The sequence below is a fragment of the Nanorana parkeri genome, unplaced genomic scaffold (assembly GCF_000935625.1).
Source record: "Nanorana parkeri isolate BGI_ZX_2015 unplaced genomic scaffold, ASM93562v1 scaffold65, whole genome shotgun sequence".
NCBI lineage: Eukaryota > Metazoa > Chordata > Amphibia > Anura > Dicroglossidae > Nanorana > Nanorana parkeri.
In genome coordinates this window covers 2,689,427-2,716,891 of record NW_017306333.1, presented here as the reverse complement: position 1 = coordinate 2,716,891, position 27,465 = coordinate 2,689,427, and the positions used below count along the sequence as shown (strand labels likewise).

Genomic DNA, 27,465 nt, shown 5'->3' with positions numbered 1-27,465 from the left:
ATCATTAATTAAGTAGCCAGGGCTGACACCACGTGCTTAGGCATTAAGAGCTGTGTTATCATGTCAAAGAGAAAGATGGGATCATATTATATTTCCACAGTGGGCTCTCCTAGTACCTATTGGTATGCCACCAATGGGCGATCGCATTTCACACAATTAATCCAATGGGCCGCAGGTTGTTCATTGGTATTTTATTTTGAGTTTTTAGATTGAATTATTCTCGTTAACACCAGAGATCATTGCGTTACCCTTTACGCTCCCACAGGCAAAATAACTTTTCTTATGTTTGTGATGTTCTGGATGCATGATGTCATGATATTTTTTGCCAATAGAGTACCATTAACCATTGTGTGCAATGTAAAAAGAGAAAACATATTTCCACCACATTTTTATGTATGCAGTGTCTTTTTTTTTTTTTATAGTATATCTATAGCCCAAACTTTTCTTTACTCTTAAATAGAGTAAGGAAGGGTTAAAACCCCGGCCAGGTTTTCTCTTCACTGTCTGTGTACCATTGGTGAATTTCCTCCTCACTTCATGTCTCAGACACAAAAGGAAGTTAGAGGAAAACTCTTAAAGTGAGGGAAATTCACTTCTTAGACCAGAGTTAGCTAAACTTTGGCCCTCCAGCTGAGGTGAAACTACAAGTCCCATCATGCATCTGGAAGTTATGCCTGTGGCTGTCAAAGTCTTGCAATGCCTCGTAGTATGTAGTTTCTCTACAGCTAGAGGGCTGAAGCTTGGTTACTCCTGTCTTAGACAGCTGTTCCTAGACAGATGTCTCTACCTCTGGAGACAATTTGGAAATGTATTTCCTCTCACGTTCTTTCTTGGTTTGCTCCCACTGACCACTGAGCCTGGAGCATTGTTCGCTCTCACTGACCACTGAACCTGGAGAATTGTTCGCTCTCACTGACCACTGAACCTGGAGCATTGTTCGCTCTCACTGACACTGAACCTGGAGCATTTGTTCGCTCTCACTGACCACTGAACCTGGAGCATTGTTCGCTCTCACTGACCACTGAACCTGGAGCATTGTTCGCTCTCACTGACCACTGAACCTGGAGCATTGTTCGCTCTCACTGACCACTGAACCTGGAGCATTGTTTGCTCTCACTGACCACTGAACCTGGAGCATTGTTCGCTCTCACTGACCACTGAACCTGGAGCATTGTTCGCTCTCACTGACCACTGAACCTGGAGCATTGTTCGCTCTCACTGACCACTGAACCTGGAGCATTGTTCGCTCTCACTGACCACTGAACCTGGAGCATTGTTCGCTCTCACTGACCACTGATCCTGGAGCATTGTTCGCTCTCACTGGCCACTGAGCCTGAAGAATTGTTTGATCCCACTGACCCTGGAGCATTGTTTACTCCCACTGAGCCTGGAACACTGTTTGCTCCCAATGACCACTGAGCCTGGAGCATTGTTTGCTCCCACTGACCACTGAGCCTGAAGAATTGTTTGATCCCACTGACCCTGGAGCATTTTTTGTTACCAATGACCACTGAGCCTGGAGCATCGTTTGTTCCCAATGACCACTGAGCCTGGAGCATCGTTTGTTCCTAATGACCACTGAGCCTGGAGCATTGTTTGTTCCCAATGACCACTGAGCCTGGAGCATCGTTTGTTCCCAATGACCATTGAACCTGGAGCATCGTTTGTTCCCACTGACTACTGAGCTTGTGGCATTTCCTACACCCACTGGCCACAGTCTGGCCCCTAGTAATATCTGAAGGACAGTGAACTGGCCCCCTACTTAGAAAGTTTGAGGACCCCTGATAAGTGCTATTGTACTTTTATCAACCAGGTCCAGAGTTTCTAAATGATAACTTATGATTAGATCAGAGAGAGGTAATCATAGGCAGTATAACATCATGTCCGATAAACAATAACCAAGTTGGGGGGAAAAAATCCCTTACTTCTCCTTGATTCAAAGTCACTCAAAAACACTGTTTGTATAAGACACACCACCTACACTGCTCCACATGACTGCTCTAAAATTAGCTGAATTGTACAGTCCCAGTTTGGCCAGCCCTGTTTAGAAATATTGTATAAAATACACCAGCATGCATTAACCTATGGTAGCAACACTAACTAGACATAACTACCTCAAGCCAATTGAGATTGCTTTGCCCACTGTCGGAACTACCAGGGTCGCAGCGGTCACAATTGCGACCGGGCCCTGCATAGCTGAATTTTATTATAATGTATTGCTGGGATTTGTAGTCCCGCATAGCTGGTGGTATTCTGCATTGCTTTATGATGATTATACAGCAATGCAGAATAGCTCCAACTATGTAGGACTACAAGTCCCAGCACTGCATTATATTTTTAAGTAGGGATACTTACCTCAGCATCTGCGCTTGCGCACAGACCAATATTATCGAGGAAACAGGGATTTATTTACAAAGTATTTCGTCTTTAATCGTTACTTGTGACCGTTAATAATATTCCATCCATCATTCACTGCCATGCATGTTATATTATTAACGGTCACAATTAACAATTACAAATGAATACTTTGTAAATAAATGCCGGTTTCCTCGTTAATTCCGTCTGTACGTAAACGCAGATACTGGGTCAGCGTTCGACAGAACACCAGCACTAACATTTTAAACAAGCGGCTGCCTGAGGTCCCGCACTTGCTGGGGACCTCGGCAGCCTTCCTGTTAACCATGCGGCTCCATGGCGGTTGGGGGGGCCTTCATGGTTTCTTGCACCGGGGCCCTGAAGGTTCCAATTACGCCTCTGGCTTTGCCCTATGTTAGTAAAAAGCCAATATGCTAAAATACAGGCTAAAACTATATTACACATTTGTTTTACTAATAGGACTGTAGTTCACAATGAGCAAACTACATACACAACAGTTTTGATTTGTAAGAAGTTGACTTTTGGTTTCTTAAAGCTTTAGTAGGCCTGCAACCTCGGGAACCCATCCATCACCAGTAATGTTATTGTATCAAACCATTCACATACCATTGGGGCTCTGTATAAAATCATACAAGTCATTTAGTAGACAGCACGGTAAGGTTTCTCATGCATAATTTACTTCAATCTATGCATTACTGTATGGAATACAACAAACAAGACAATACACGCAATACCGTATTATTGTCATGATGATTATGCATATTTCTTCCCTACATCAAACCATTTACAGTTTATACAAAAAAAAAACTTATTTTTTTAAATACTTCAACAGATCATTTTCCATTATGCCCAAATACATACAGCAAGACTCATCATTAGATGTAATGAAAGACGTCATGTGTGCTGTCAAAGACTGTCAATTCATCTATTACGATAACAAACCAGCATCTCTGGAAGTATAATTAACACTTAAGAACAAAGCTCCATACAGCAAAATTCAGCAACAAAGAGATATAAATCAGGTTTTAAAAACTGCTCACAATATAAATTTGATGTATTTGCAGAAAGGCACTGACTCCTGTGACTAGCATCTTAAAGGCAGCAGAAGTCTTATAAGCATAGCAGTAATTAAACTTGACAGTGTTTAATGAAAACACCTACCTGGGCTTTTTGATTTCTTGACCTGGACTTTGATTTTGCTGGAGAGCTTATAAATTGCTGTTCCCATCCCAGATGGTGTGTGTGGCTGTGAATCCGGGAAGCTATTTTGCTCTTGTAACAGGAAAGCCTTGATAATTTCACTGCACTGACTCAAGGAGAACAGACGGAGTGCTGCTGATGCTGGAGAGAAGATGTCTCCACCATTGTGTCTGATATACAGCAGCCTTAACCATGTCAAACAGAGCAGGAAGTCTCTGTGTGTCCCTGGGCTGAGCCATGGAGTATTTGCCTTTCAAATCTTTAACCACAGAATAGGCATAGTAGGAACTATTGATATGTGGAACAAATGTTGCACTGAGTCCTTAGTGTACATTATATACATGAGAATATAAAGGGATAAAACACTGCTTGCTGCGCACCTAGAAATGTAAAAACTTCAACTGTGCTTGCTTCAACTAAATAATCACTCTGATGAGAGCCATTTTCACCCAACCCTTAGTCACAAGTGTAACCAGACATATGGTAAGGGACGCCGCACATAAAAGGTTTCCGTGGTTTTCTATTTGCATTCTAACGATGCAGTGAACCACACTAGCTCCGGAAAGAGCTGATATTTTTCTTTTTAAAATATCAGATAAGAGACCACTTATTGGTTTTGCTCTACAAAGGTAAACCCAATAAATGATTTACAGGTATAAACAATAGCCAAAAAATACATCAAACTAATCATCATTGGATGTTCCACATGTACATACATTTTCCAGGGAGGAACATGACCACAGTCCATCTACATCAAAAGATACACATTGCTTTTTGGTAGCTCCCAAACTTGCTTTAAAGCCTTGCACAGGCCCCACACTGCGACAGTTAAATGCTTGTTAGGTCTAGGGGGTACAAGAACAGGAGATATCACTTAACTCCTCCCCCCACCACCAATCTAGTTGGTTCTGCTGCTCGCCTCTAGTCCTAGTATAGAAAAGGCACTTTGTTCTCAGACATATAAGAAAAGTAGGTGCTAAGTGCTTTTTTGCCAGTTTATCTTGTATCTTTCTGTACTTGCATATGCATATGTCTTTTTTCTGCCCTTACAGCAGCTTTAGCAGCCTTCCATATCTCATCACTCACCTACAACCAAGTGCTTTCTGATCCGGTTGCTTGTTCTTTTACATATATTCAAAAGACATGTTCCGATGGCAGCATGATCTCTAAATAGAAGCTAGTTGAGGCCTGGTCCAACTTCTAGAAATCTACTTTCTTACATGCAACTATTTCTCATCGTTTACTGGTGGACAGACTGTTTTAATTTATAAAACAGTAAAGCTGGCCATACACTGCTCGAATTTAGGCTGAAATTTGCACAGTTTGTGGCCTTGTTAGCTCCCCATCCGTTTGACAAAAGTTAATTCTGCAATCAACTTTTGTTGAAGAAGGCAGTCTGAGAGTTTTTGGATTTCTGGTATTTTGACAGCGGCACCCCCCACTATCATAATACTTTTGTCGAAGAAGCCAGTCTTAGAATTTTTGGATTTCTGGTATTCTGACAGGGGCCCCCATCTCTATCTGTATACTTTTGTCGAAGTAGCTTCTCTTAGAATTTTTGGATTTCTGGTATTCTGACAGCGGCCCCCACCACTATGAGAATACTTTTGTCGAAAAAGCCAGCCTTAGAAAAGTTGCATTTCTGGTATTCTGACAGCGGCACTCCCCACTATCATAATACTTTGTCGATGAAGCCAGTCTTAGAATTTTTGGATTTCTGGTATTTTGACAGCGGCACCCCCCACTATCATAATACTTTTGTCGAAGAAGCCAGTCTTAGAATTTTTGGATTTCTGGTATTCTGACAGGGGCCCCCACCTCTATCTGTATACTTTTGTCGAAGAAGCTTCTCTTAGAATTTTTGGATTTCTGGTATTCTGACAGCGGCCCCCACCACTATCAGTATACTTTTGTCGAAGAAGCTTCTCTTAGAATTTTTGGATTTCTGGTATTCTGACAGCGGCCCCCACCACTATCAGTATACTTTTGTCGAAGAAGCTTCTCTTAGAATTTTTGGATTTCTGGTATTCTGACAGCGGCCCACACCACTATCAGAATACTTTTGTCGAAGAAGCTTCTCTTAGAATTTTTGGATTTCTGGTATTCTGACAGCGGCCCCCACCACTATCAGAATACTTTTGTCGAAGAAGCCAGCCTTAGAAAATTTGCATTTCTGGTATTCTGACAGCGGCACTCTCCACTATCATAATACTTTGTCGATGAAGCCAGTCTTAGAATTTTTGGATTTCTGGTATTTTGACAGCGACACCCACCACTATCATAATACTTTTGTCGAAGAAGCCAGTCTGAGAATTAGGGGATTTCTGGTATTCTGACAGCGACACCCACCACTATCAGAATACAATAGCCCGGCAAGGAAGGATTCCCTAATTCATGCTAAACAGCTCCGCAGGGGGTTAACAAGAGAAAAATCACAGTGTGAGGCAGGCTTTACTTGGCCAGTAAATATTTACACAAATGATATCAATGTCTAAGGCTCCTGAAGAACTGATATAAAGTTGGCTCCAATATTCCGCATGACGGCTTAAATGATGTGTAAATAATGCCAGTACTGGGCAAATGACCAGGACTCTGAAACAACCATAATCCTATTGATCACACTACATACCCTACAGAACTGGTACATGTGTTTTAGAACTCTCCTGTTTTGTGCATTTGAACTGCCAGGTATTTGGAATAGGACCTAGACAATATTTTACGCTCATTTGGAACAGTCGTCAGCAGAGTGAGCTGTGTGTAGTGTTCCCTGTTCTGCCCTTGTTACCCGAAAGAAAGCGTCTGGCTGGATTAGTTGACTTGCCTTTCAACATCTTTTATTCCAGGTCACTGATCCCACACAGGGCAACAAGAACAGGAGTCTATTAAAGGTCATATACAGACATTTGATTTGTCTGAAGTGCTGTCACAATGAATATGCATCTTCAGAGATCTGTGTGGACAAAATCGGTGTGCCCTAAGCCTAAATCGTCTTCTCTATACAAGTGCTAACTCAGATAAACAGGCCAAGGCTTCAGAGCGAAGTAGCTTCAGACTGACATGTAACACACACTACAATGTAAATGGAAAAAGACAATATTATCACACTGCTTTTGTATCTGCACACAAAACGAACCAGCTTTGTGTCCCAAGAACGTGGTATTAGCCCCTGTACCATAAACAGAAGCCAGTAAAAGTCTAGAATTTGTTTCTGTAATTAACCAAATGATATCAAATATACATTACAGGTATAATTGCAGGAATGCATGCATGAGATTTATACAATAAAATATGAATTTATTTTGCAATTGAAAGTGTAACAATATCTAGAAATGTATTTCAAAATCATTTGCATTAGGCTAAATATTCTATTCATAGTTTTTGCAATTTTTCAGGTGATAACCAAAAATATTGATTTCACAGACTACTTACAAGCAGGGATATCCCTACCCTATATGGTACCTGAGGCCGTAGAACGGAGGGGGGGATAGGTGCAGCCTGACAGAGTGTCACAGATTGCTAGCTTGAACCGATGCCGTCAGGGAGCAGGGTGGGAAGCCGGACAGAGTGTCACAGACTGTTAGCTTGAACCGATGACGTCAGGGAGCTGGGTGGGAAGCCGGACAGAGTGTCACAGACTGTTAGCTTGAACCGATGACGTCAGGGAGCTGGGTGGGAAGCCGGACAGAGTGTCACAGACTGTTAGCTTGAACCGATGACGTCAGGGAGCTGGGTGGGAAGCCGGACAGAGTGTCACAGACTGTTAGCTTGAACCGATGACGTCAGGGAGCTGGGTGGGAAGCCGGACAGAGTGTCACAGACTGTTAGCTTGAACCGATGACGTCAGGGAGCTGGGTGGGAAGCCGGACAGAGTGTCACAGACTGTTAGCTTGAACCGATGACGTCAGGGAGCTGGGTGGGAAGCCGGACAGAGTGTCACAGACTGTTAGCTTGAACCGATGACGTCAGGGAGCTGGGTGGGAAGCCGGACAGAGTGTCACAGACTGTTAGCTTGAACCGATGACGTCAGGGAGCTGGGTGGGAAGCCGGACAGAGTGTCACAGACTGTTAGCTTGAACCGATGACGTCAGGGAGCTGGGTGGGAAGCCGGACAGAGTGTCACAGACTGTTAGCTTGAACCGATGACGTCAGGGAGCTGGGTGGGAAGCCGGACAGAGTGTCACAGACTGTTAGCTTGAACCGATGACGTCAGGGAGCTGGGTGGGAAGCCGGACAGAGTGTCACAGACTGTTAGCTTGAACCGATGACGTCAGGGAGCTGGGTGGGAAGCCGGACAGAGTGTCACAGACTGTTAGCTTGAACCGATGACGTCAGGGAGCTGGGTGGGAAGCCGGACAGAGTGTCACAGACTGTTAGCTTGAACCGATGACGTCAGGGAGCTGGGTGGGAAGCCGGACAGAGTGTCACAGACTGTTAGCTTGAACCGATGACGTCAGGGAGCTGGGTGGGAAGCCGGACAGAGTGTCACAGACTGTTAGCTTGAACCGATGACGTCAGGGAGCTGGGTGGGAAGCCGGACAGAGTGTCACAGACTGTTAGCTTGAACCGATGACGTCAGGGAGCTGGGTGGGAAGCCGGACAGAGTGTCACAGACTGTTAGCTTGAACCGATGACGTCAGGGAGCTGGGTGGGAAGCCGGACAGAGTGTCACAGACTGTTAGCTTGAACCGATGACGTCAGGGAGCTGGGTGGGAAGCCGGACAGAGTGTCACAGACTGTTAGCTTGAACCGATGACGTCAGGGAGCTGGGTGGGAAGCCGGACAGAGTGTCACAGACTGTTAGCTTGAACCGATGACGTCAGGGAGCTGGGTGGGAAGCCGGACAGAGTGTCACAGATTGCTAGCTTGAACCGATGACGTCAGGGAGCTGGGTGGGAAGCCAGACAGTGTCACAGATTGCTAGCTTGAACCGATGCCGCCAGGGAGCTGGGTGGGAAGCCGGACAGAGTGTCACAGATTGCTAGGAGCTCCTGGCAACCTGGGATGCTGTAGTCACCCCTCTGGTGCTGCCAACCCTGATGTCCCCCCAATGAGATGCCGCCTTGAGGTCACCACTTCAGGCTGCCTCATTATAGGGACAGCCCTGCTCACAAGGTTTAACACTAGCCCAATACAGTAGGTAAATCTGAATTTTGGTTTGTAAAGGTATTACCTTTATGAATAGCCAAAGTTCCTGAGAGTAAGGAACTTGCTTAAATAAAAAAAGAAATACAGGTTTAATACAATAAAATTCAATTAATAACGCTAAAGCAGAGCTAAAAGTACATTTTTGTTTTGGATAGGGTAGGCAAGTGTTGGAACAAATTTTGGGTTTTTACTGCAGTTTTTGCCGCTTTCACTTGCACACCAATTGCGGTGTGTTCCAGAGCGGTAGCTGCTGGAACGCACAGCAATCGCACACTAAACTCCCCCCTTCGTTTCGGGGGCGGGAGTGGTGGTGCATTGAAGTCAATGGCACCGCAGCAACGCCCCTCGCCCACAGTGCGATCGGACACTTGTCAAAACATTGCCTGCGTTCTGGTCCAGTTCAAATGCAAAAAAATGCTGCATGCTCTATTTTTTTGCATTCGAACTGGACCGGAACCCAGGCAAAGTTTTGCCAAGCGTCCAATTGCACTGCAGGCGGTGGGGGCATGGCTGGGGTGCCATTGACTTCAATGCACTGCCATGCCCGCTCCTGCCCCAGAACCAAGGGGGAGTTTAGTGTGCGATTGCTGTGCATTTCAGCAGCTACTGCTCTGGAACACACTGCAGTTGGTGTGAACTGGCCCTCAGGGATCTGTTCATAAACAATTTGTAGAGGCATTCACCCTCCAAATTTCTGTGAACGTTCATTCTCTGTGAATAGAGGCAAAAATGAAAGTTCTTAGTATATTTTTTTTCAGGTGCAATATATTACAGCATTATGGCCGCTAGATGGTGCTGAGGAGCATGGGAAATAAAAACTATTTTCCTAATCTCTTCAGCTCCATCTAGCGGCCATAATGCCGTATTTACCAAACAGTTGCATTTAATCTAAAAAGAAAATATACTTAAATGGTATTTGGTTTTGCCTCTATTTGCACAAAATGAACATTCACAGGATTTGCAGGGTGAATGGTTTATAAAAAGACCCCTAAAGATGTGTTACCATATCAGCACATCTCTCAAGGGGAGACACAGACAGCAGTGAAAACAGGGTTTTAAGTAGAGTCAGAAAGCAAACGCTATGTGTAAATGGAGCTTAAAACGTTTTATCTGGAGTGCCAGTGGAACTTGATTGAAAAATAGATTTGATTTGATTGCAGAGTTATATTTTTTGAACTGTGCAAGAATCTCATATCAGCAAATTAGAGTTCAGATTACTGTAGCACACGGGTGGGCAGACTCCGGCCCTCCAGCTGTGGTGAAACTACAAATCCAATGAGGCGTCTGTTTCTGAGAGTCATGCCTGTGGCTGTGAGAATCTTGCAATGCCTCATGGGATTTGTAGTTCCACTACAGCTGAAGGGCCGGAGTTTGCCCACCCCTGTTGTAGTAAGATCAGCATAATCTGGTTTCTAATGGCTTCTAATGGGTTACTGCACTTTCCTCTTTCCATTATTGAGTGAGCCCAGATATTGTCAGAAATTCCTGGTATCACATTCAGAAACAGTCTATTTATATCTTACATGTATGATTGAACAAAGAACATAGCGTATGCCTATGATTCTCCTAATGCAGTATTAGTTACCCGGTTGCCAGGATCTAGTGACGTAGAATATTGACTGTAACTAGATTTGCCAGTTTCTTTATTGACATCATTAACTTCAGGAAGACCAGAACACGGCATTGCATGAATTAATAATTACCTGATGCCACTTGCTTTCTAGATGTGATGTTTGCAGAGGAAGCCAGCAGCTCATTACAATGTTTTCAATTAACAAGGATGACGTTTTTTATTCTTGTGCCATTTCACACTGCAACACTGTTTAGGTAACATCATGGGTTTGACAGTGCGCTGTTTTTCATAGTGGGCATACAATACACAATGTCTACACTGCAATATAAAATACCCCTACTCATGTGTGTCCCAAAAAATGAAATGGTATCTCATCAGGGGCGTATCTGCCACGAGGCAAACAAGGTGTTTGCCTTGGGCAGCAGCTTTCAGGGGGGGCGGGCACCCCCAAAAAAAGTTAGACAGCCGGGCGGAGGAGGCGGCAGCGGAATCGGAAGACGCAGAGGAGTCGGCAAGTAGGTGATAGGAGGCAGAGGAGGTGGCGGTGGAGGAGACGGAAGCAGCAGAGGAGGCGGATCCTGCAGCACCAGTCCAGTGGTGGAGGAGGCCAGGGACCAAGCAGCAGGTAAGAGGATCACACTACTGCTAAAAGGACCCTGGAGAGCACAACATGGATTCTGGACAGCCCGCCTGAGAGTCTTGGGTGGGCTGTGCAGGATCTGTGGTTGGCTCTGTTGGGTCTATGGTGGGCAGAGCCCACCAGACATCCTGCACAGCCCCCCTGAGAGCCTGCAGTCTGCAGGGTCTCAGGGGGGCTGTGCAGGATGTGTGTGGGGCTCTGCAGGATCTTAGGGGGCTGTGCAGGATCTGTGGTGGGCTCTACAGGGTCTCAGGGGGGATTTGCAGGATCTGTGGGGGGCTCTATGGTGGGCAGGGCCCACCACAGATCCTGCACATTCTCAGGGGGGCTGTGCAGGATGTGTGTGGGGCTCTGCAGGATCTTAGGGGGCTGTGCAGGATCTGTGGTGGGCTCTACAGGGTCTCAGGGGGGATTTGCAGGATCTGTGGGGGGCTCTATGGTGGGCAGGGCCCACCACAGATCCTGCACAGCCCCCCTGAGAGCCTACAGAGCCCCTCACAGATCCTGCACAGTCCCCATAGACCCCGCCACAGCTACTGCACAGCCCCTCTGAAACCCTGCATACTGCAGGGTCTCAGGGGGGCTGTGTAGGAACTGTGGTGGGCTCTGCAGGATCTCAGGAGGGCTTTGCAGGATGTGTGGTGGGCTCTGCGGGGTCTATGGCAGAGCCCACCACAGATCCTGCACAGCCCCCCTAAGATCCTGCAGATTTAGTGTGGGGGGAGTGCCCGAGTTTCGTTTGGCTTGGGCAGCCCCAAACCAGAATACACCACTGTATATCATGTGTTAGGACTTTTCTTGGATGCAGTCGTATCAGAGCCACTGGAGCCTGTATGTCATGCCAAACATCCTTTCTACCCCATAGATGCAACACAAAACAATGTTTGGCTTTCCTGCTCCTTTAACTAAGTAAGCGAAGATTAAAGACATTTTTATTAACCCTTTCAGCGGGACTACCCCTGTACTGTAAGGATTAAGCGCTCATTTTAGTCTAGGGAGGAACATAACAAAGTTATACTCACCCGATCCATGGAGCCAGCCAGCTGTGACAACGCTCCCTCCCACCTGTCTCCTCCTCCGCTTCAGCTATGGTATGTCCCTCAGCTTCCTCCTGTCCTATACACAGTGTATAGAACGTGATGACTTATAGGACCTTAGAAAACTGCAGTGGAGGGGGAGTGAGGCGGAAACGATTGTTCGAAGTGCAAGCCAGCTCCAAGGGTCACGTGAGCATAACTTTATTTTCCTCCCTAGCCCAAACGAGCAGTTAACTCTTGCAATGCAGGGGTAGCCCCACTGCAAGGGTTAATAAATATTTTGCCCGGAGTTCTTCTTTAAGTCACTTTGGTTGAAACATAATTTTAGACTACCAAATAGAAGTATAGATCGTAATTGCACTAACTTGCAACAAGGTATGCCTTCACACAGTGATGTCCTTAAGTATAAGCCTACTGCGCTATATCGAAACACTTCATATTTACAGTGTGGAAAATAATTACTTGATCCCCTGCAGGTTTTGTAAGTTTGCCCACTTACAAAGAAATAAAAGGTCTATCATTTTTATCATAGGTGTATTTTAAATGATAGAGACAGAATATTAACCAAAAATCCAGAAAAAACACGATACAAATGTTATAAATTGAGTTGCAGTTCAGTGAGTAAAATAAGTATTTGATCCCCAAGAAAAACATGACTTCATACTTGGTGAAGAAACCCTTGTTGGTAAGCACAGGAGGTAAGATGTTTCTTGTAGTTGCTTACCAGGTTTGCACACATCTCAGGAGGGATTTTATTCCACTCTTCTATACAGATCTTCTCTAAATCCTTGGAGAATTATGAGGTGTGATTTTCACTCAGCCTCATAATCTGAGCCGACCTGTGACAATGAAACTGTCACAGGGCGGCTCAATAGATCGGGAAGTGAGCGAACACATACCGTCGCTCGCTCACTTCTCGATCTATCCCTGCAGAGAGCCGTGAGTGACAGTCCCCTGCAGGGATTCCCCCCTCCCCTGTCCGATCCTCCAGCACTGACTGGCGAAATGGACGGGGGAGGGGGTAGGCACAGCTGGCTCTGCTTCTGGATAGGCAGAGCCAGCTGTCAATCCCGCAGCTGGGTGGATCCAGACAGTATTGTCGGGATCCGCTTCAGCTGCGGCGTCTCAGTATACCGCAAGCTATAGCTCACGGTATACTGAGCTCTGGGTCACGGGAGAACGCTACCCGTGACCCTTAGAACTATGGGGAAAAGCCCTGACCCCATAGTTCTCCTTTAAGGTTGCTTGGCAACTCGAAGTTTCAGCCCCCTCCATAAATTTTCTATAGGAATAAGGTCTGGAGACTGGCTAGGCCACTCCATGACCTTAATGTGCTTCTTATTGAGCCACTGCTTTATTGCCTTGGAGGTATTTTTTGGGTCATTGTCATGCTGAAAGACCCACCCACGACCAGGGGCGTATCTGCCGCGAGGCAAACAAGGCGTTTGCCTTGGTGGGGCAAATTTAGATTAGGGGCGCTCGAGTTTAGTCTTGCCTAGGGCAGCACAAAACCAAAATACACCACTGCCCACGACCCATCTTCAGTGTACTGGCTGAGGGAAGGAAGTTCTCATCCAAGATTTTACAATACATGGCCCTGTACATTGGCAAAGTCGGCCTGTACCTTTAGCAGAGAAACAGCCCCAAAGCATAATGTTTCCACCTCCATGCATGACTGTAGGGATGGTATTCTTTGGGTCATAGTCAGCATTTTTCTTCCTCCAAACACTGCGAGTCGAGTTAATGCCAAAGAGCTCAATTTTGGTCTCATCTGACCGCAGCACTTTCTCCCAATCCTTCTCTGAATCATTTAGATTTTCATTGGCAAACTTCAGACAGGCCTGTACATGTGCCTTCTTGAGGATGGGGACCTTGCAGGTGCTGCAGGATCTCAATCCATGGTTGTGTATTGTGTTACCAATGGTTTGTTTGGCGACTGTGGTCGCAACTGCCTTGAGATCATTCACAAGCTCCTCCAGTGTAGTTCTGGGCTGATTCCTCACTTTTCTCATCATCAGCATCCTTAAGGTGCCCATACACCTTACAATTATCTGCAGACTTTCTGTGGTCAGATGGAAAAAGTGCAGATTGGCCCAGGTGGAGATTACTCCATCCATACAGGTAAGTGTAGATGGAGGAATCTGTTGCACCTTTTCCCATCTGACCATAGAAAATCTGCAGATAAATTGTAAGGTGTATGTCCAGCTTTACCCCATGAGGCGAAATCTTGAATGGAGCTCCAGACCGAGGGTGATTTGATGGCTATTTTGTATTCTTTCCATTTGCCTATAAATCGCTCCTACAGTTGCTTCCTTCTCACCAAGCTTCTCTGCTGATAGTCTTGTAGCCCATTCCAGCCTTGTGCAGGTCTACAATCTTGTCCCTAACGTCCTTTGATAGCCCTTTGGTCTTGCCCATGGTGATGAGGTCTGAATGGAAGGACGAGATTCTGTGGACAGGTGTCTTTTATATACATAATGAGTTGTTGTTAGGAACACCTTGCTGGGCACACACCTTACAACCATCGCAAGACTTCTGTCTTGTGATGGTTGTAAGGTATTCAAAAAAACATACGATCTGCCCATCTTGGACAGGCAGATCGTACTTGCGATGATCGCAAGCTGCGCCCCCCTGAGGGGGGTCTTCCGATGACCGCAATCCCGAACGGGCAGTGTGCGCTTGCGAACACCGGCCCGTCCGGCTTTTATCGTACGAACATGCTACAAACCCGCCGAACATCGCACGATGCTCGGCAGGTTTTCGATCATGTTCGTAAGTTAAAAGTCGTGCGACCTTACAGTAGTAAAGGTCGCATGGCTTCCACACACCTTACGATAATCGTACGATCGCTGGATTTCCCACGATTATCGTACGATTATCGCAAGGTGTGTGGGGACCTTTACATTGACAGGACTAATCTGTGTACCACATAGCCAGTCTGTGGGAGCCAGAATTATTGTTGGTTGGTAGGGGACCAAATACTTATTTTATTCGCTGGACTGCAATTCAAATTTATAACATTTGTATTATGTGTTTTTTCTGGATTTTTGGTTGATATTCTGTCTCTATCATTTAAAATACACCTATGATAAAAAAAATAGACCTTTAATTTCTTTGTAAGTGGACAAACATACAAAATCTGCAGGGGATCAAATAATGATTTTCCTCACTGTACATCTGTCGTTGTTGCCTTTATGATGTAAACATACTCTGATATTGAGACATGTAATCATAACAGTCAGCTAGTACATACTCTGAATGAACTTACACAGTTACACTTTGATAGTGAGTATATTTGTAGAGTTGAGTCATTGAAAATGATGTAATATATATCAAAGATCAACGTGTTGTCAGGGTAGATGTTTACAGGCAAACCCTTTATCATATTTGGATTCAGGTAAAATGTTTCAACATAACAAGCAACATAAAAAGTTAATATTTAATTTAAAATATCTTCCTTGATGTACATTTGGGGCCACCTGTTAATCTTCAATATATTACATCATGTGTAATGATGTAACTCTGCAAATATGGACACTGCCCAATTTAATGACCTTCCACAACTTCTCCCACATAGCTCAGCTCGTAGAAAATGACAGTATACTGACGCCCTCTGCTGGCAAAACTATTCAATAGCATTTACATGTTTGGATTTACAACAGACACATTAATAGGGGTATAGTATCATAGGAAATATTTCTTTTTAAAATCACTTTTTACTTTCATATCTTGCAAATTATTTCATTATCCAGTTCTTTACATGTTTACAGTCTGCAGACCTTATGAGTGATCTTCCACTTAAAGTGGACCTTTACCCCCTTTGACTCAAAATCACATCAGCATACAGGTACACACCCCCAACAGCACACTTTCTGTCCCTCCAGCTCTACATGCTGATATGAAATCATCTTACATTCATTAGCTAAAAAAAATATTTATATTTTAATTACAATTTCTTTTTTTACACTTTTGTGTAAAAAAAACATTTACTTGGCACAAATGATGTAACCTTCCCAAGATGCAATGTTTGGGCACATTACATCAGTAGAGCAATGCTGGGAAATCTCATGAGATCTTAGGGAAAGGCATTTTCCTCCCCTGGGATGATGTGCATGGTCACATGTCCTAGACACATGTGTCAGAGTTCCAGGAAGTGAAGAGAGATCTAAAATCTGCCCTAAGTTAAAATTATTATACAAATATGCAGGATTTATATAGCGCCAACAGTTGGTGCAGCGCTTTACAATATAAGGAAGACATTACAATCACAATACAAATCAAGACAAGATGGTAAGGAGGGCCCTGCCTGTGAAAATGGCCACTGTCAGAAGACTGGGGAAGAAAAGAGAAATAAGATATGCAAATAATACAAAGCTTGCCATTATCTAGCAGTATGTGTTTGTAGATTATCATTACTAAACATTCCTAGAAGGTGCCTTTGTTGTTATTTTGAAGATATGGGTAAAGTTCCTCTTTAAGTAGTAAGTATATTCTGTCTATGAGAAACAGTATATTATATAAAAAAAAAAAAAGAAGAAGAGGACAGCGAGCAAGTGATCAGGACCTGATAAAAATTATGTGGGGATGCTTTGCATAAGCAGCACAGAACTGCAATTTCTGTACTATGTCATTCAGGTCCTCAATCATCTTTGAAGACTCAAATGTCCCCTACTTTTACTGAAATATATCTTTTTACCTGCAATATAGTTTATATTTACCTTAAAACATGAATTTCCAGTTTAATTCAGCTAAATACATTCCAGGTGCATTAAAACAAAAGGAGTTCAAAGGCTTACAGTTGGCTTTCTTAAGAAAGTAGCCATAACTGGGAAGAAAAGCCTGTTTGCTGCCCGTTTTGTTTGTGTTTGAGATGCTTTAGCTCTCAAAGCAACTCAAAGTGCAGTTAAACACATTAGATGTGAATGCTCTGAGTCTTCGGGCCCCCTAACAATGCATGCTTTTCACCTCTCATCACAGACTCACAGGGCAGATAATTAGTGTTGTTTGCTGATACAGGCTGCTAATTAAAGGGTATCCAAGGTCAAAAACTAAAAACAAAAATGTATTTCTTTGCCAAATTTCCATGAGTTCTTTCCCACGCCTAATAAACATATCCATCTAGAATTTTGTAAACTTACTTATTGAAGATGCCCATAGGATGTACTTCTTCAATGTACTGACACAATTTCACTCAGCCCTGTCAATATGCACTTTTTTGTGTCACAACTCACAGAGCCTGTCTTCTGAACTACAACTCAATGTCTGAACAATGTAGCATTATCATTGCTTACTAGAAGCAATGCATGATGAGATAGGTAGTCTTCACAGATCGAGATTGCATCACATCAAGCAGCAGGGAAAGAGATGCAAAGCACACAGGGAATCCAGGAAGTTGAGCACGTGATGAGCATGCAGAATGCAACATTTACTACATAAGATGGATTTTTTCAAGTGCCATGACAATGCTGATGTACAGGATGCTATATGCTAAGATTTTCCAATTCCTTTAATAATGCTGAACCCTTACCTGGTGGTTCTAAAAACACGCGCTCTTATTAAGCCTTGAGGCTTGGAGGACTGGAGTCGAGCACTAAATTTACTATTTGGAAGCGTTAAAACATTTTGTTGTCATTGTTTTGGTGTTGTTATGGCCATGGCTTGCACATATTAGGGAAGGGATCTATTTGGCCTAGTATATTGATTCTAGAATTAGAGAATAAAAGCATATGCAAGGGTCTGAATACAGATCTGCCTGTATAGTAAGATACCAGAACTGCCTTGATGTCTACAAAACTTCAAATACTCCTAGAATCAGGAAATTAAATAACTGCAGGAAGAAAATGTTGAAAGAGTAGATGCACAATAAATACAGCCACTATAAGGAATACACATGGAATAGATTAATATAATCAAGGCGTTACATGCAAACTTGTGCCTTTAGAATTCATTGATCCCTTTAAACTGGTATAGTCAGAAGCATTTTAAATGTCAGCTGTTGATGGTATTTTATATTCTGCTCATTTACTTCACTGGCACACAATAACATCCACATACAGTACATCATGGCTCTTTGTTGAGTGATTAATCCGAATGAAAATAAGCTTCTTTCCATTGCCTCTTCCAAGAAAAGCCTCGGCCTTCCACCAATTTAAATGCAGAATAACATAAAGTCATTCTTGCCTCTTTGTAGTTTTTGTTTAAACAGGCATAATGCAGCCATTTCATCTCTTTCTATGACTAAACAAAATGTGAAGCCCCACGCCCCAGTTCATTATTAGGCTTTACACAGCCATGTGGAAAATCCTGTCGGTGTTATAGTAATGACAGTTTTTATTATCTTCAGTCTTCCTGACATTGTTCAGGGATGGTGAGCACATGTTAAACTTGCAGCCTGATCTGGACCGGTTAACCCTCCAATATAAACATTGACAGGCAAGAAACTGGTAAAACCACCAATGTTAAACGGGTCTGTGCCTGTAGTGGCACTGCAAGCTGTGCTTTGTGTTACATAACCGTAATGTTTGGGAGTCGCATATAATAATACTTGAAGTAAGTGTCTCATGGTGCTGGTAGGCTGGGCTGTATGACTCATTCTAGTCTACAATGCAAGAAAACAAAATATTCCTGACCTATAAGGGCTCATTCAGGCTAGGTTCACAACGTGGCACTTCACGTGGTTTTGTGCACGATTGCCACGCGGTCGGGAGTCGCCAAGGTGTGAACCGATCGCGATGTGGGTGCCATTATTTTCTAATGGCACCCCAGTTGCGCCGGGCGGATTGTGCGGTTTCCCACCGCGATTCCGCCCATGCAAGTGAACACGACTAAAAAAAGCTGCGCGTTGTGCCCGCAAAAAAAAAAAAAAGGTACTGGCACACGATCGCGTGGCCCCAGGACATGCGTCCCAGGTGTCGTGTAGTGCAGGTGTGAATCTAGCCTCAGATGTGAATGCACCCCTGAAAAAGGACCCGGTCCTGGAAAGGACAGGTGCTGCAGGTAATCACGCGGGGCAGCCTGTTCTTCCCTATGGGAGGACAGGCTGCAGGCAATTACACGCGAACATCTGAACCTTCACATCTGTGCGGTACCCGCACTTGGACGCAGACAGTGCATGCCGGTCTGAATGAGCCCAAAATGGTGATTGAGGTGTCAGTGTATGTTGGATTCTGAAGAATCACTGGATTTTAGACTCTCAAGTTGGATGAAATATTCATATTTACCTGACCAACTTCCAGATATTATGCAAATTTAAAAAGGTATAACATGCTTTTGAACAGAAAATCCTCATAGCGTTTGTAAAGCATGAGGATGAAGGTATTCAGCGTGACTCAGTAAAGCTTTTACTACACTTTTCTGCTGTTAGGGCTGTTCTAGGGAGCCTTGTTCCAAATTCATAAAAGCTGGGCGACAGATATTACCAACACACGCAACAAATTCAGGTAGATCTTATCAGCAACACATTTACATTATGTCGCAATGGTTGTGACAAATTCATAAAGAAATAACACAGTTTGGGAGATAAGTAAACTGGTGCTGAGTGTCCCGGCCTGGTCTCCCAGATTACTGGTTGCTGGGATGCTGACAGCCAGGCCATCTGCGTCCTACTTGGTGGACCAGCTTTGGCAGGTCTCGAAGGGTTGGGGTCCGCCTGGCTTTGGCCTAGGTGGACCAGGGTTGCCTTGCTCCTGTCAGGAGCATTGGTCCCCTGGGAAGGGGGGGGGGGTTTCGGGGAATCATGGCTCTTCCTCTTTCGAGAAAGACCAAAAGCACCCTCATGCACTTTTTTTTTTAGTGTGTTGTAATTTCACGTTTCCCTTTTTTTTGTTCACAGGGGAAATTTGTATTCGATGCACGCACTGTAGACTTAAAAAAAATTAAAAACACCGTCATGTAAGGGAGAGGAGAACGTCATTAACCCTGTTTTAACTCTGATACTATCCAACAAGGAGTTACACAGGGTGTCCTCTGACAGGGAAATGGAGCAGGGGGGCAGAGCCAGAAAGATAAGTATCCCTGGAGGGGGGACTTTCAAGAGAACCTATCAATGTGTCCTGAATGCCATGGCAACCAATCAGATCTCAGCACTGATTTCACCTGGAAACCGTATTATTAAATATCCAACAAGACTCTTCTAGACTGGTTACTATTGACTATTGACAATGTCCAGTATACAGAAATAAGCCTGTCTTGTGTTTTATCCAGTAATCAAACCAATAATTCAAATCTAAAAGTGATTACATGATTACATATAGGCTACTGGCCAATGGGGAACCAGGAGAGGGAGCCAGAAGTTTGGCTGTGGTGCCCGGCAACAGGATACTGAGTGGCACAGCCGCCTGAGTCCTCAGAGAAGCTCCCAGAAGTGGAACAATCAATGTGGGATGCAGCAGGGGAGCTCCAGGAAGCCATCTCAAAATAAGTCCAAAAACTTGCATTCTGTGAACCATTCATAAAATACAAGGAGGGGAATTTATTAACCTGGAGCAGACAAAATCAGGAGCAGTTGCCCATAGCAACCATAGCATGTGAGGGAGAGGAGAAGGTCATTAACCTTGTTTAAACTCTGATACTTTATTAACCCTGTTTAAACATCAAGGAGTAGCATCCTTTATAAGTGATTTAAGTGATAATTGTCTGTTATCAATAACTGAAATATTCATTATTGATGGACCAACCCATTATAAGACTAAATCAAATAGTGTTAACTCCACAGGAGAAAAATAGACAAAAACAGGGGAGCAATGGGCAAAATCTCTAAACATCCTACCTACTCAAATCACAGGAATAGCGTATTATCATTGTATATAAAAAGAGGCACAGTGCATCATAGCTGAAAACAACTCTATTTAAGCACACACATACCTTCCCAAAAGAAAGGGGTAAAGAACTTGCAACAATTACCGGTACTGAAATTGGAATTGTGTGGCTATCTCCACAGTATGGACACAGAAAATAACAATTTCATGGGGAAACTTTGCTGGCTATCAGTTTGCCTATGATTGGAAAGTACCTACTTGTAATAACATCCCTTAAAACCCAACTCCAAAAATCCAGTACCCTGCAATAGTAGAAATAAAAAAGCAGCTCTCGCTTCAATACTCACCCTGTCTCCAGCATTGACCCCCACAGACTTGCTCTACAATCCAGCGCTGCTCCTCTTCCAGGTTTAATGATCTCCAACATCATTCAAACCATTTCTCAACCTGCCAAACCCTTAGGACAGAGGAGGGTCTGTGATCGCATGCAACCGTAACGTATGAATTAATGTATATGGATTTTATTTTAAATAAAAGGTCATGGGGATGCAACCTGAAGTTGGGCTTCAAGGCCAATATAAAGGTTTGTTCATGTAGCTAAACTGCTTTGCTGGATAAGTTCCTAGGAAAAATTGAGTTCATGTCAACAAATGCATACTCTGGTGAGTACAAAGAGGTCTTCAGATATTTATCTGGGCCAGGCCATTTTCTGGATCTTAACCCCAATATGCATTTAAGGATGAACTGGAAAGACTAGTTCATCAGTATGCTCCTCTGCTGCCCTTCTAGCATTATTACAGTCCATTCTAACCAAAGGACATCCAAGAACATATGAGCCCAAGGTCTTAGGTACCACTGGCAAGAAAATATACATACAGTGATATGCAACAATGACCACAATTGTTTTTGCTTACTATAAACAGAACCAAGAATGAAGATGATCATTGCAATTGCCACAATAGGTTGTATAATAAAGAAGAAGTTGACAATAATGCTAAATGCACCAATGACAGTTGTCAAATAGACCTACCTGTAAATGTCTGCATTTTATATTATGTCTGGACTGTGTTTATCTGGGTATTACAGATTGTATGTGGCTGCAAATAATGTAATGGCTGGGCATAATGCAATGAAAATTTTGCAGAAGCCAGTAATAACCCCAGGAATATGCTGCTGTTTGAGCTCCATGCTTTGCCATTTAGCTTTATGAACTATTATCAGTAAACATACAGACTCTTATCATTGTTGTGTGTATTTGCAAAGCTAAGAGTTTATCTAATGCTTGATATATTTAATAAAAATGTTTAAGGTCAAGTCTAGCCAAAAGTGATATTCCAGCTACAGGTGAAGTTTATGGGACGTAGTCATCCACTGGATTTTTATTCTTAGGGACTCCCGCAGTGAGATCTGACACCATTGGTTTCAACACAATTGACTGTTCCTGCCCAGGGTAAAGTCTCATTCCTCTTGCCTCAAAATGTCCTCTCAGAAGTTATTGCTCCTTCTGTGTAATTTTCATGATCTAAAATACATTACAAATCTAAAAGGGGAAGAGTGAGATCATGGAAGGTGTGCAGACTTAGGCATTAGGGAGCCAGATGCATTTATGGGCTACTAGGATTGGTCCAGCCCTGCTAAAGAGTAATGTTTGAGTTCTTTTTATTGAGTTACAGTAATTCATTTACAAAATGTAAACTATGATAAATATAGGGAGGTGTAAGAAAACACATGCACAAACCTAGAAAGAGATATTTTTCATAGCAATATTTCATATAGTGTGGTTCAATTCCATGGTATGATAGAGGTTTCCACCACAGAGAGGTTTTCTGTTCTGCGTTTTGGAGAAGATATCATTGGCTCTCCTCTCTAACAAATTGATATCATCAACAGGTCTTACATAAGAGAGCAGTTCTTCAGGCAGAGTCCTTCTGATGTTTCCTTCACCAGGGGGTTTTCTTTTCCTGCATGATCAGTACCACTGGAATGTATTCGAATAGTACAGACAGCTAATCCAAGTCATTGTGACTGACCTCAAAGACTAGGACCCTTTCTCACAGGTACCTAGGGAAATATGTCACTTTCCTCATTCAGGGCAGTCACCGGGCCTAAACACTGTCATGTAAAGGATAGGAGAAGGTCATTAACCCTGTTTAAACTCTGATACTATCCAACAAGGAGTTACAGAAAGTATCCACTGACAGGGGAATGGAGCAGGGGGAGAGCCGGAAAGTTAAGTATCCCTGGAGGGGGGACTTTCAAGAGAACCTATCAATTTGCCGTGAATGCCATGGCAACCAATCAGATCTCAGCACTGAGGCTTCTAGACTGGTTACTACCCTGTTTCTCCGAAAATAAAACCTACCCTGATAATAAGACCTAGTGTGTTTTTTTGAGCCAAAAAAAATATATAAAAAGGCACTGTGTCTTACATTCGGGGAAACACGGTATTGACAATGTCCAGTATAAAGAAATAAGCTGTGTGGTATTTTATCCAGTCATCAAACCAATGAAACAAGTCTGATAGAGATTAAATGATTACATACAGGCCACTAGCCAATGGGGAGCCAGGAGAAGAAGCCAGAAGTTTGGCTGTGTTTTTCGGCAACAGGATACTGAGTGGCACAGCCGCCTGAGTCCTCAGAGAAGCTCCCAGAAGTGGAACAATCAATGTGGGATGCAGCAGGGGAGCTCCAGGAAGCCAGCTTAAGATAAGTCCAAAAACTTGTATTCTGTGAACCATTCATAAGGAGGGGAATTTATTAAACCTTGAACAGACAAAATCTGGAGCCCGGAGCAAGCAATCAGCATCTATCTTCATCATTTTCAAAGTTTAAATGAACAGAAGATTTCATTTAAAGAAGAGAGAAGCGGATTGGTTTCTATGGGCAACTGCTCAATATTCTCTCTGCTCCAATTTTGATAAATTCCCCCCATAATGTTCAGTAGAGGGAGGTTGAGGGGGTGGGGGGGAGTGGACAGTATGGCCTCCGTGTACAGAGCTGCAGGTCACAGTGCTGGAAGTATAGTAAAAGTTGTCAGGCATATACAAATGTATGAATTAAAAGTAAAGATAATTTTTACTTATGTCCAACACACCTGCCCAGAAGTAACGTTATGACAATTAAGAATTTAAAAAGTTGTGTTTGTGCCTGGTGTTCCGCTTTTAAAAACATGCCACAATAAGTTGGCAATGTACAGAAACATTCCCTTTCCACACTGGAATATATAAGTTTGCAATTTACATAAACATTCTCATTTAGCATATTAAATGGTCATTGTGCACAGATAAGGCAACACTATTTACATTCAGAGCAGGTTCACACCATTTTCCGGACCAGATCTGGAACGCAGAGTATTGTGTTTTGCCGTGTTTTTACCACGATTTTGACGCGTTCCAGAGGTGGGTTATTTTTTACGCTTACAATGGGCTTTCATCTGCGTTCCAGTGCGTTTGTATGCATTTTTGATGCGTTCCAGTGCATTCCAGACCAGACAAAATGAGAAATGCAGTATTTTTCTGGTCTAAAAGGACTGCACTGATGTAAACAGAGGCCAGAAATAGCATAGGGATACATTAGGATGCATTTTGGGTCCGGAAACAATCTGGTCTGGTCTGGAGATGATCTGGATGTGGTGTGAATGGGCCCTCAAATGTCAATTCTATAAAAAATGACAGTTACATTTTTGGTCCTATTTTGGTGAAGAGTTGAATCACCCATCATTCTCATACCTCAAGCCCTCTAAACAATGTCTGCGGCCTCTACAATGCATCCTCACTCTCACCCGAGTTCTCTAACCATTCATTTATTTTACATTACATAGGATACAGCAGAAGGAATAAGATACCGACACTTGATTTTGTAATGGCCTCATTGAAGAAGCAGAGGGGAAATCTAGAGGGGAGATCTCAACTCAGCCACTGAGCAGTTCAGTCTACTTTCATCTGCCGATAAAAGAAATACCAATTTTGGGTGGACTTAGCCAATGAATATTTGTTATTATTACTGTTGATTTTAAAGCACCATTATCTTCTATGCTGCAGCACAAGTTGGAAAAATAATATACCAGGGCCAATATTTTAACAGGCACATACGAGCCTTGCCCAAGCTTACAATCTAGAAGGATAAGAGATAAGGAACAGTTATATCTGTAAAAAATAAGTCAAGGCAACTGGACTTGCTGTATTTTTCTTGAAGACGTTTCACTGGACATCCAACCAGCTTTCTCAATTCAGAATGACTTGTACAAAAAAATTATCTGTGAATAAATATGGTGAATGTTACTCCAATCCATATAATCTGTTAGTCACAACCAGGTGTTGATTGATTATGTGGATTGGAGTAAAGGTGCCCATACACTGCACGATTATCGTACGATAATCGTATGCGATCGGTTTTTCGTACGATAATCGAGCAGTGTGAACGGAGGCGTGCGACCGTTTCTACTGTACGGTCGCACGTCTTCTGTCGAACCAGCATGTTCGAAAACCAGCCGGGAATCGTACGATTCTCGGCTGGTTAGAACGGTGCTCGGAAGACAAATGCCGAACGGGCCGGTGTGCGCACGTGCACACTGCCCGTTCAGCATTGCGGTCATCGGAAGCCCGCCCCTCAGGGGGGCGGGCTTGCGATGATCGAGAGTGCGATCTGCCTGTCCAAGATAGGCAGATCGTACGTTTTTTTAATCCCTGTACAACCATCGCAAGACTAAAGTCTTGCGATGGTTGTAGAGTGTATGGCCACCTTAACACTCACCATATTTATTCCCAGATAATTTTTTGTACAAGTCATTCTGAATTGAGAAAGCTGGTTGGATGGCCAGTGAAACGTCTTCAAGAAAAATACAGCAAGTCCAGTTGCCTTGACTTATTTTGTACAGATATACCATGACCTGGATGAATGAGAACCTTTACAGACAAGGAACAGTTATGGTTGCTTATAAGGTGACAGCATACACTTAGTAAGATACAGAATACATTATACCAGGCTATATGTTTACCATAACACTTTCATTTCAAGGGTGCACTATACACCCACATAAAAACACAGCTTTACCAATACTTCCTAAATATTTCAACACTGTATAATGTTAATGTGAAAACAAACATAAAACAAGTAGATGTGAGGATACAAATTAAATAAAAGAACAAATGTGCATAATGCATCCCCTGGACCATTTTCTTCTAAAAATACATTGAGGATGTAGAATTAGGCAACATACATCTCATTTTCCATGTGTCTACACTTTCACCAACGTTTTATCAGAGCAGCATCCACCAACGCTTCATAAAACACCACTGCTGTCATTATAAGACACAAAACATGAAGCATACACTGGATTACCTCCTTGCTCAACTGTCTCTGCTGCAGTCTCATGTACATTGTAACCTATAGTGTATTCTCTAAGCTACCAATAAAATGTTAAAATGCGGCATCTTAAATAAAAAAAATGGGGTCCTATGAAAAGAAAAGCTAAATGGGTTAATGAAAATCTGCAGAAATAGCATTAAGCTGTGGTTTGTTTTGCATGCATTGAGGCAGGCAGTTACCTTCATTGGTGGGAATGCTGCATAGTGTGCTGCAGACATGAAACTGATCAGCAGCACTGGTGATAGGATGAAATGAATCCATTCCATCTAAAGCAGATACACAGCCAGTGCAGAAATATCCTCTCTCCATTGTGTGCATGTCTCTGCAATGCACTGTGCTGCAGGCCCACACTACATTACATATAGTCTAACCCTTTCACTGCCTACAGCGCTACACAGGCAGCAATAACAGATTACCTCCTCCAACATGCTTTATTGGCAGAAAATCATGCCAAATGCTAAATACAATTCAGTTAACACAGGAAACATTATATCTGTAAAATGCAAAAATGAAAATGATAGATATGATCAGATGGCCTTACCTGCAGCTCTCCAGAGAAGCTTTAATTTCCTACCCCTGGCAATTCTCAGCGATTTGGGGAACCAGAAAAAGAGACGAGCTATTCTCCTGATTGTCTTGCCAAGCTCATGTCTGACAGCCATGGCTGGACGTCGCTATGGGCACATGGAGGTTTTGTCAAGGATCAGCGGTGTATGCAGGCAGCATGATCGAGCAAACCCCTGCACATCAGTGTGTGACATGTTTGCTGTGAGCGGTCCCTCAGCCAGCATGTCTCAAGACCACCTGTTGCCCAGCATCCTCCTCTCTCTCTGTCTGCCAGTCAGCTGCTTCCTCCCAGATCTCTCCTCTTTTGTAGCAGAAGGCTGTATTAATAGTGCACCAAGGAACCGCAGACAGGCTACTGAAAATCCTAGTCTGGGGATCACTTTCACTTGTGTCAAACAAAAATAACAGCATCCATTAAAACATATATTCAAATGATGATGCTTATTACTCTTTTTCACCCTTTTCAATTAGAATATAAAAATGATTAATATATGAGCATCAATTAATATGAATTCATATCAACTATAATGTAAAACATCATATAAAAAATATTAAATATAAATTGTATTAGATCTGCAGCAATACTCCTCAGTCTTTAAACTTGGAAAAGTAAAGGCTAATAAATACTTTAGTTGACAATTTTTATTAGGTCCTATATGGTGCTATGTGTAAAAATAATTTGCCTGCTCTTATAAAAAAAAAAAGAAACAAACTGCTAGGAGAATATGGAGGCTGCCATTGCTGTTCTCCCCTTGTGAAAATGCTAGCTGCATGGCTGTCTTGCTAATCCAATGACTTCAGT

At 43.1% G+C, this 27,465-nt stretch overlaps 1 protein-coding gene across 2 annotated transcripts in view; it reads right to left on the bottom strand.

The window, feature by feature from the left end:
- The window catches only part of RASSF3 (Ras association domain family member 3), a 108,239-nt gene extending 81,250 nt beyond the window's left edge, over positions 1-26,989 (bottom strand). Inside the window, exon 1 of one of the 2 annotated variants that reach the window (XM_018576372.1) lies at positions 26,638-26,989. In XM_018576372.1, the coding sequence (XP_018431874.1) occupies positions 26,638-26,758 (121 nt within the window). In that variant the 5' untranslated portion in view covers positions 26,759-26,989. Of the gene's footprint in view, positions 1-26,275; positions 26,439-26,637 lie in introns of those variants that run through there. The other variant, XM_018576371.1, reaches the window with a different exon arrangement.
- Between the last annotated feature and the right edge of the window lie 476 nt (positions 26,990-27,465).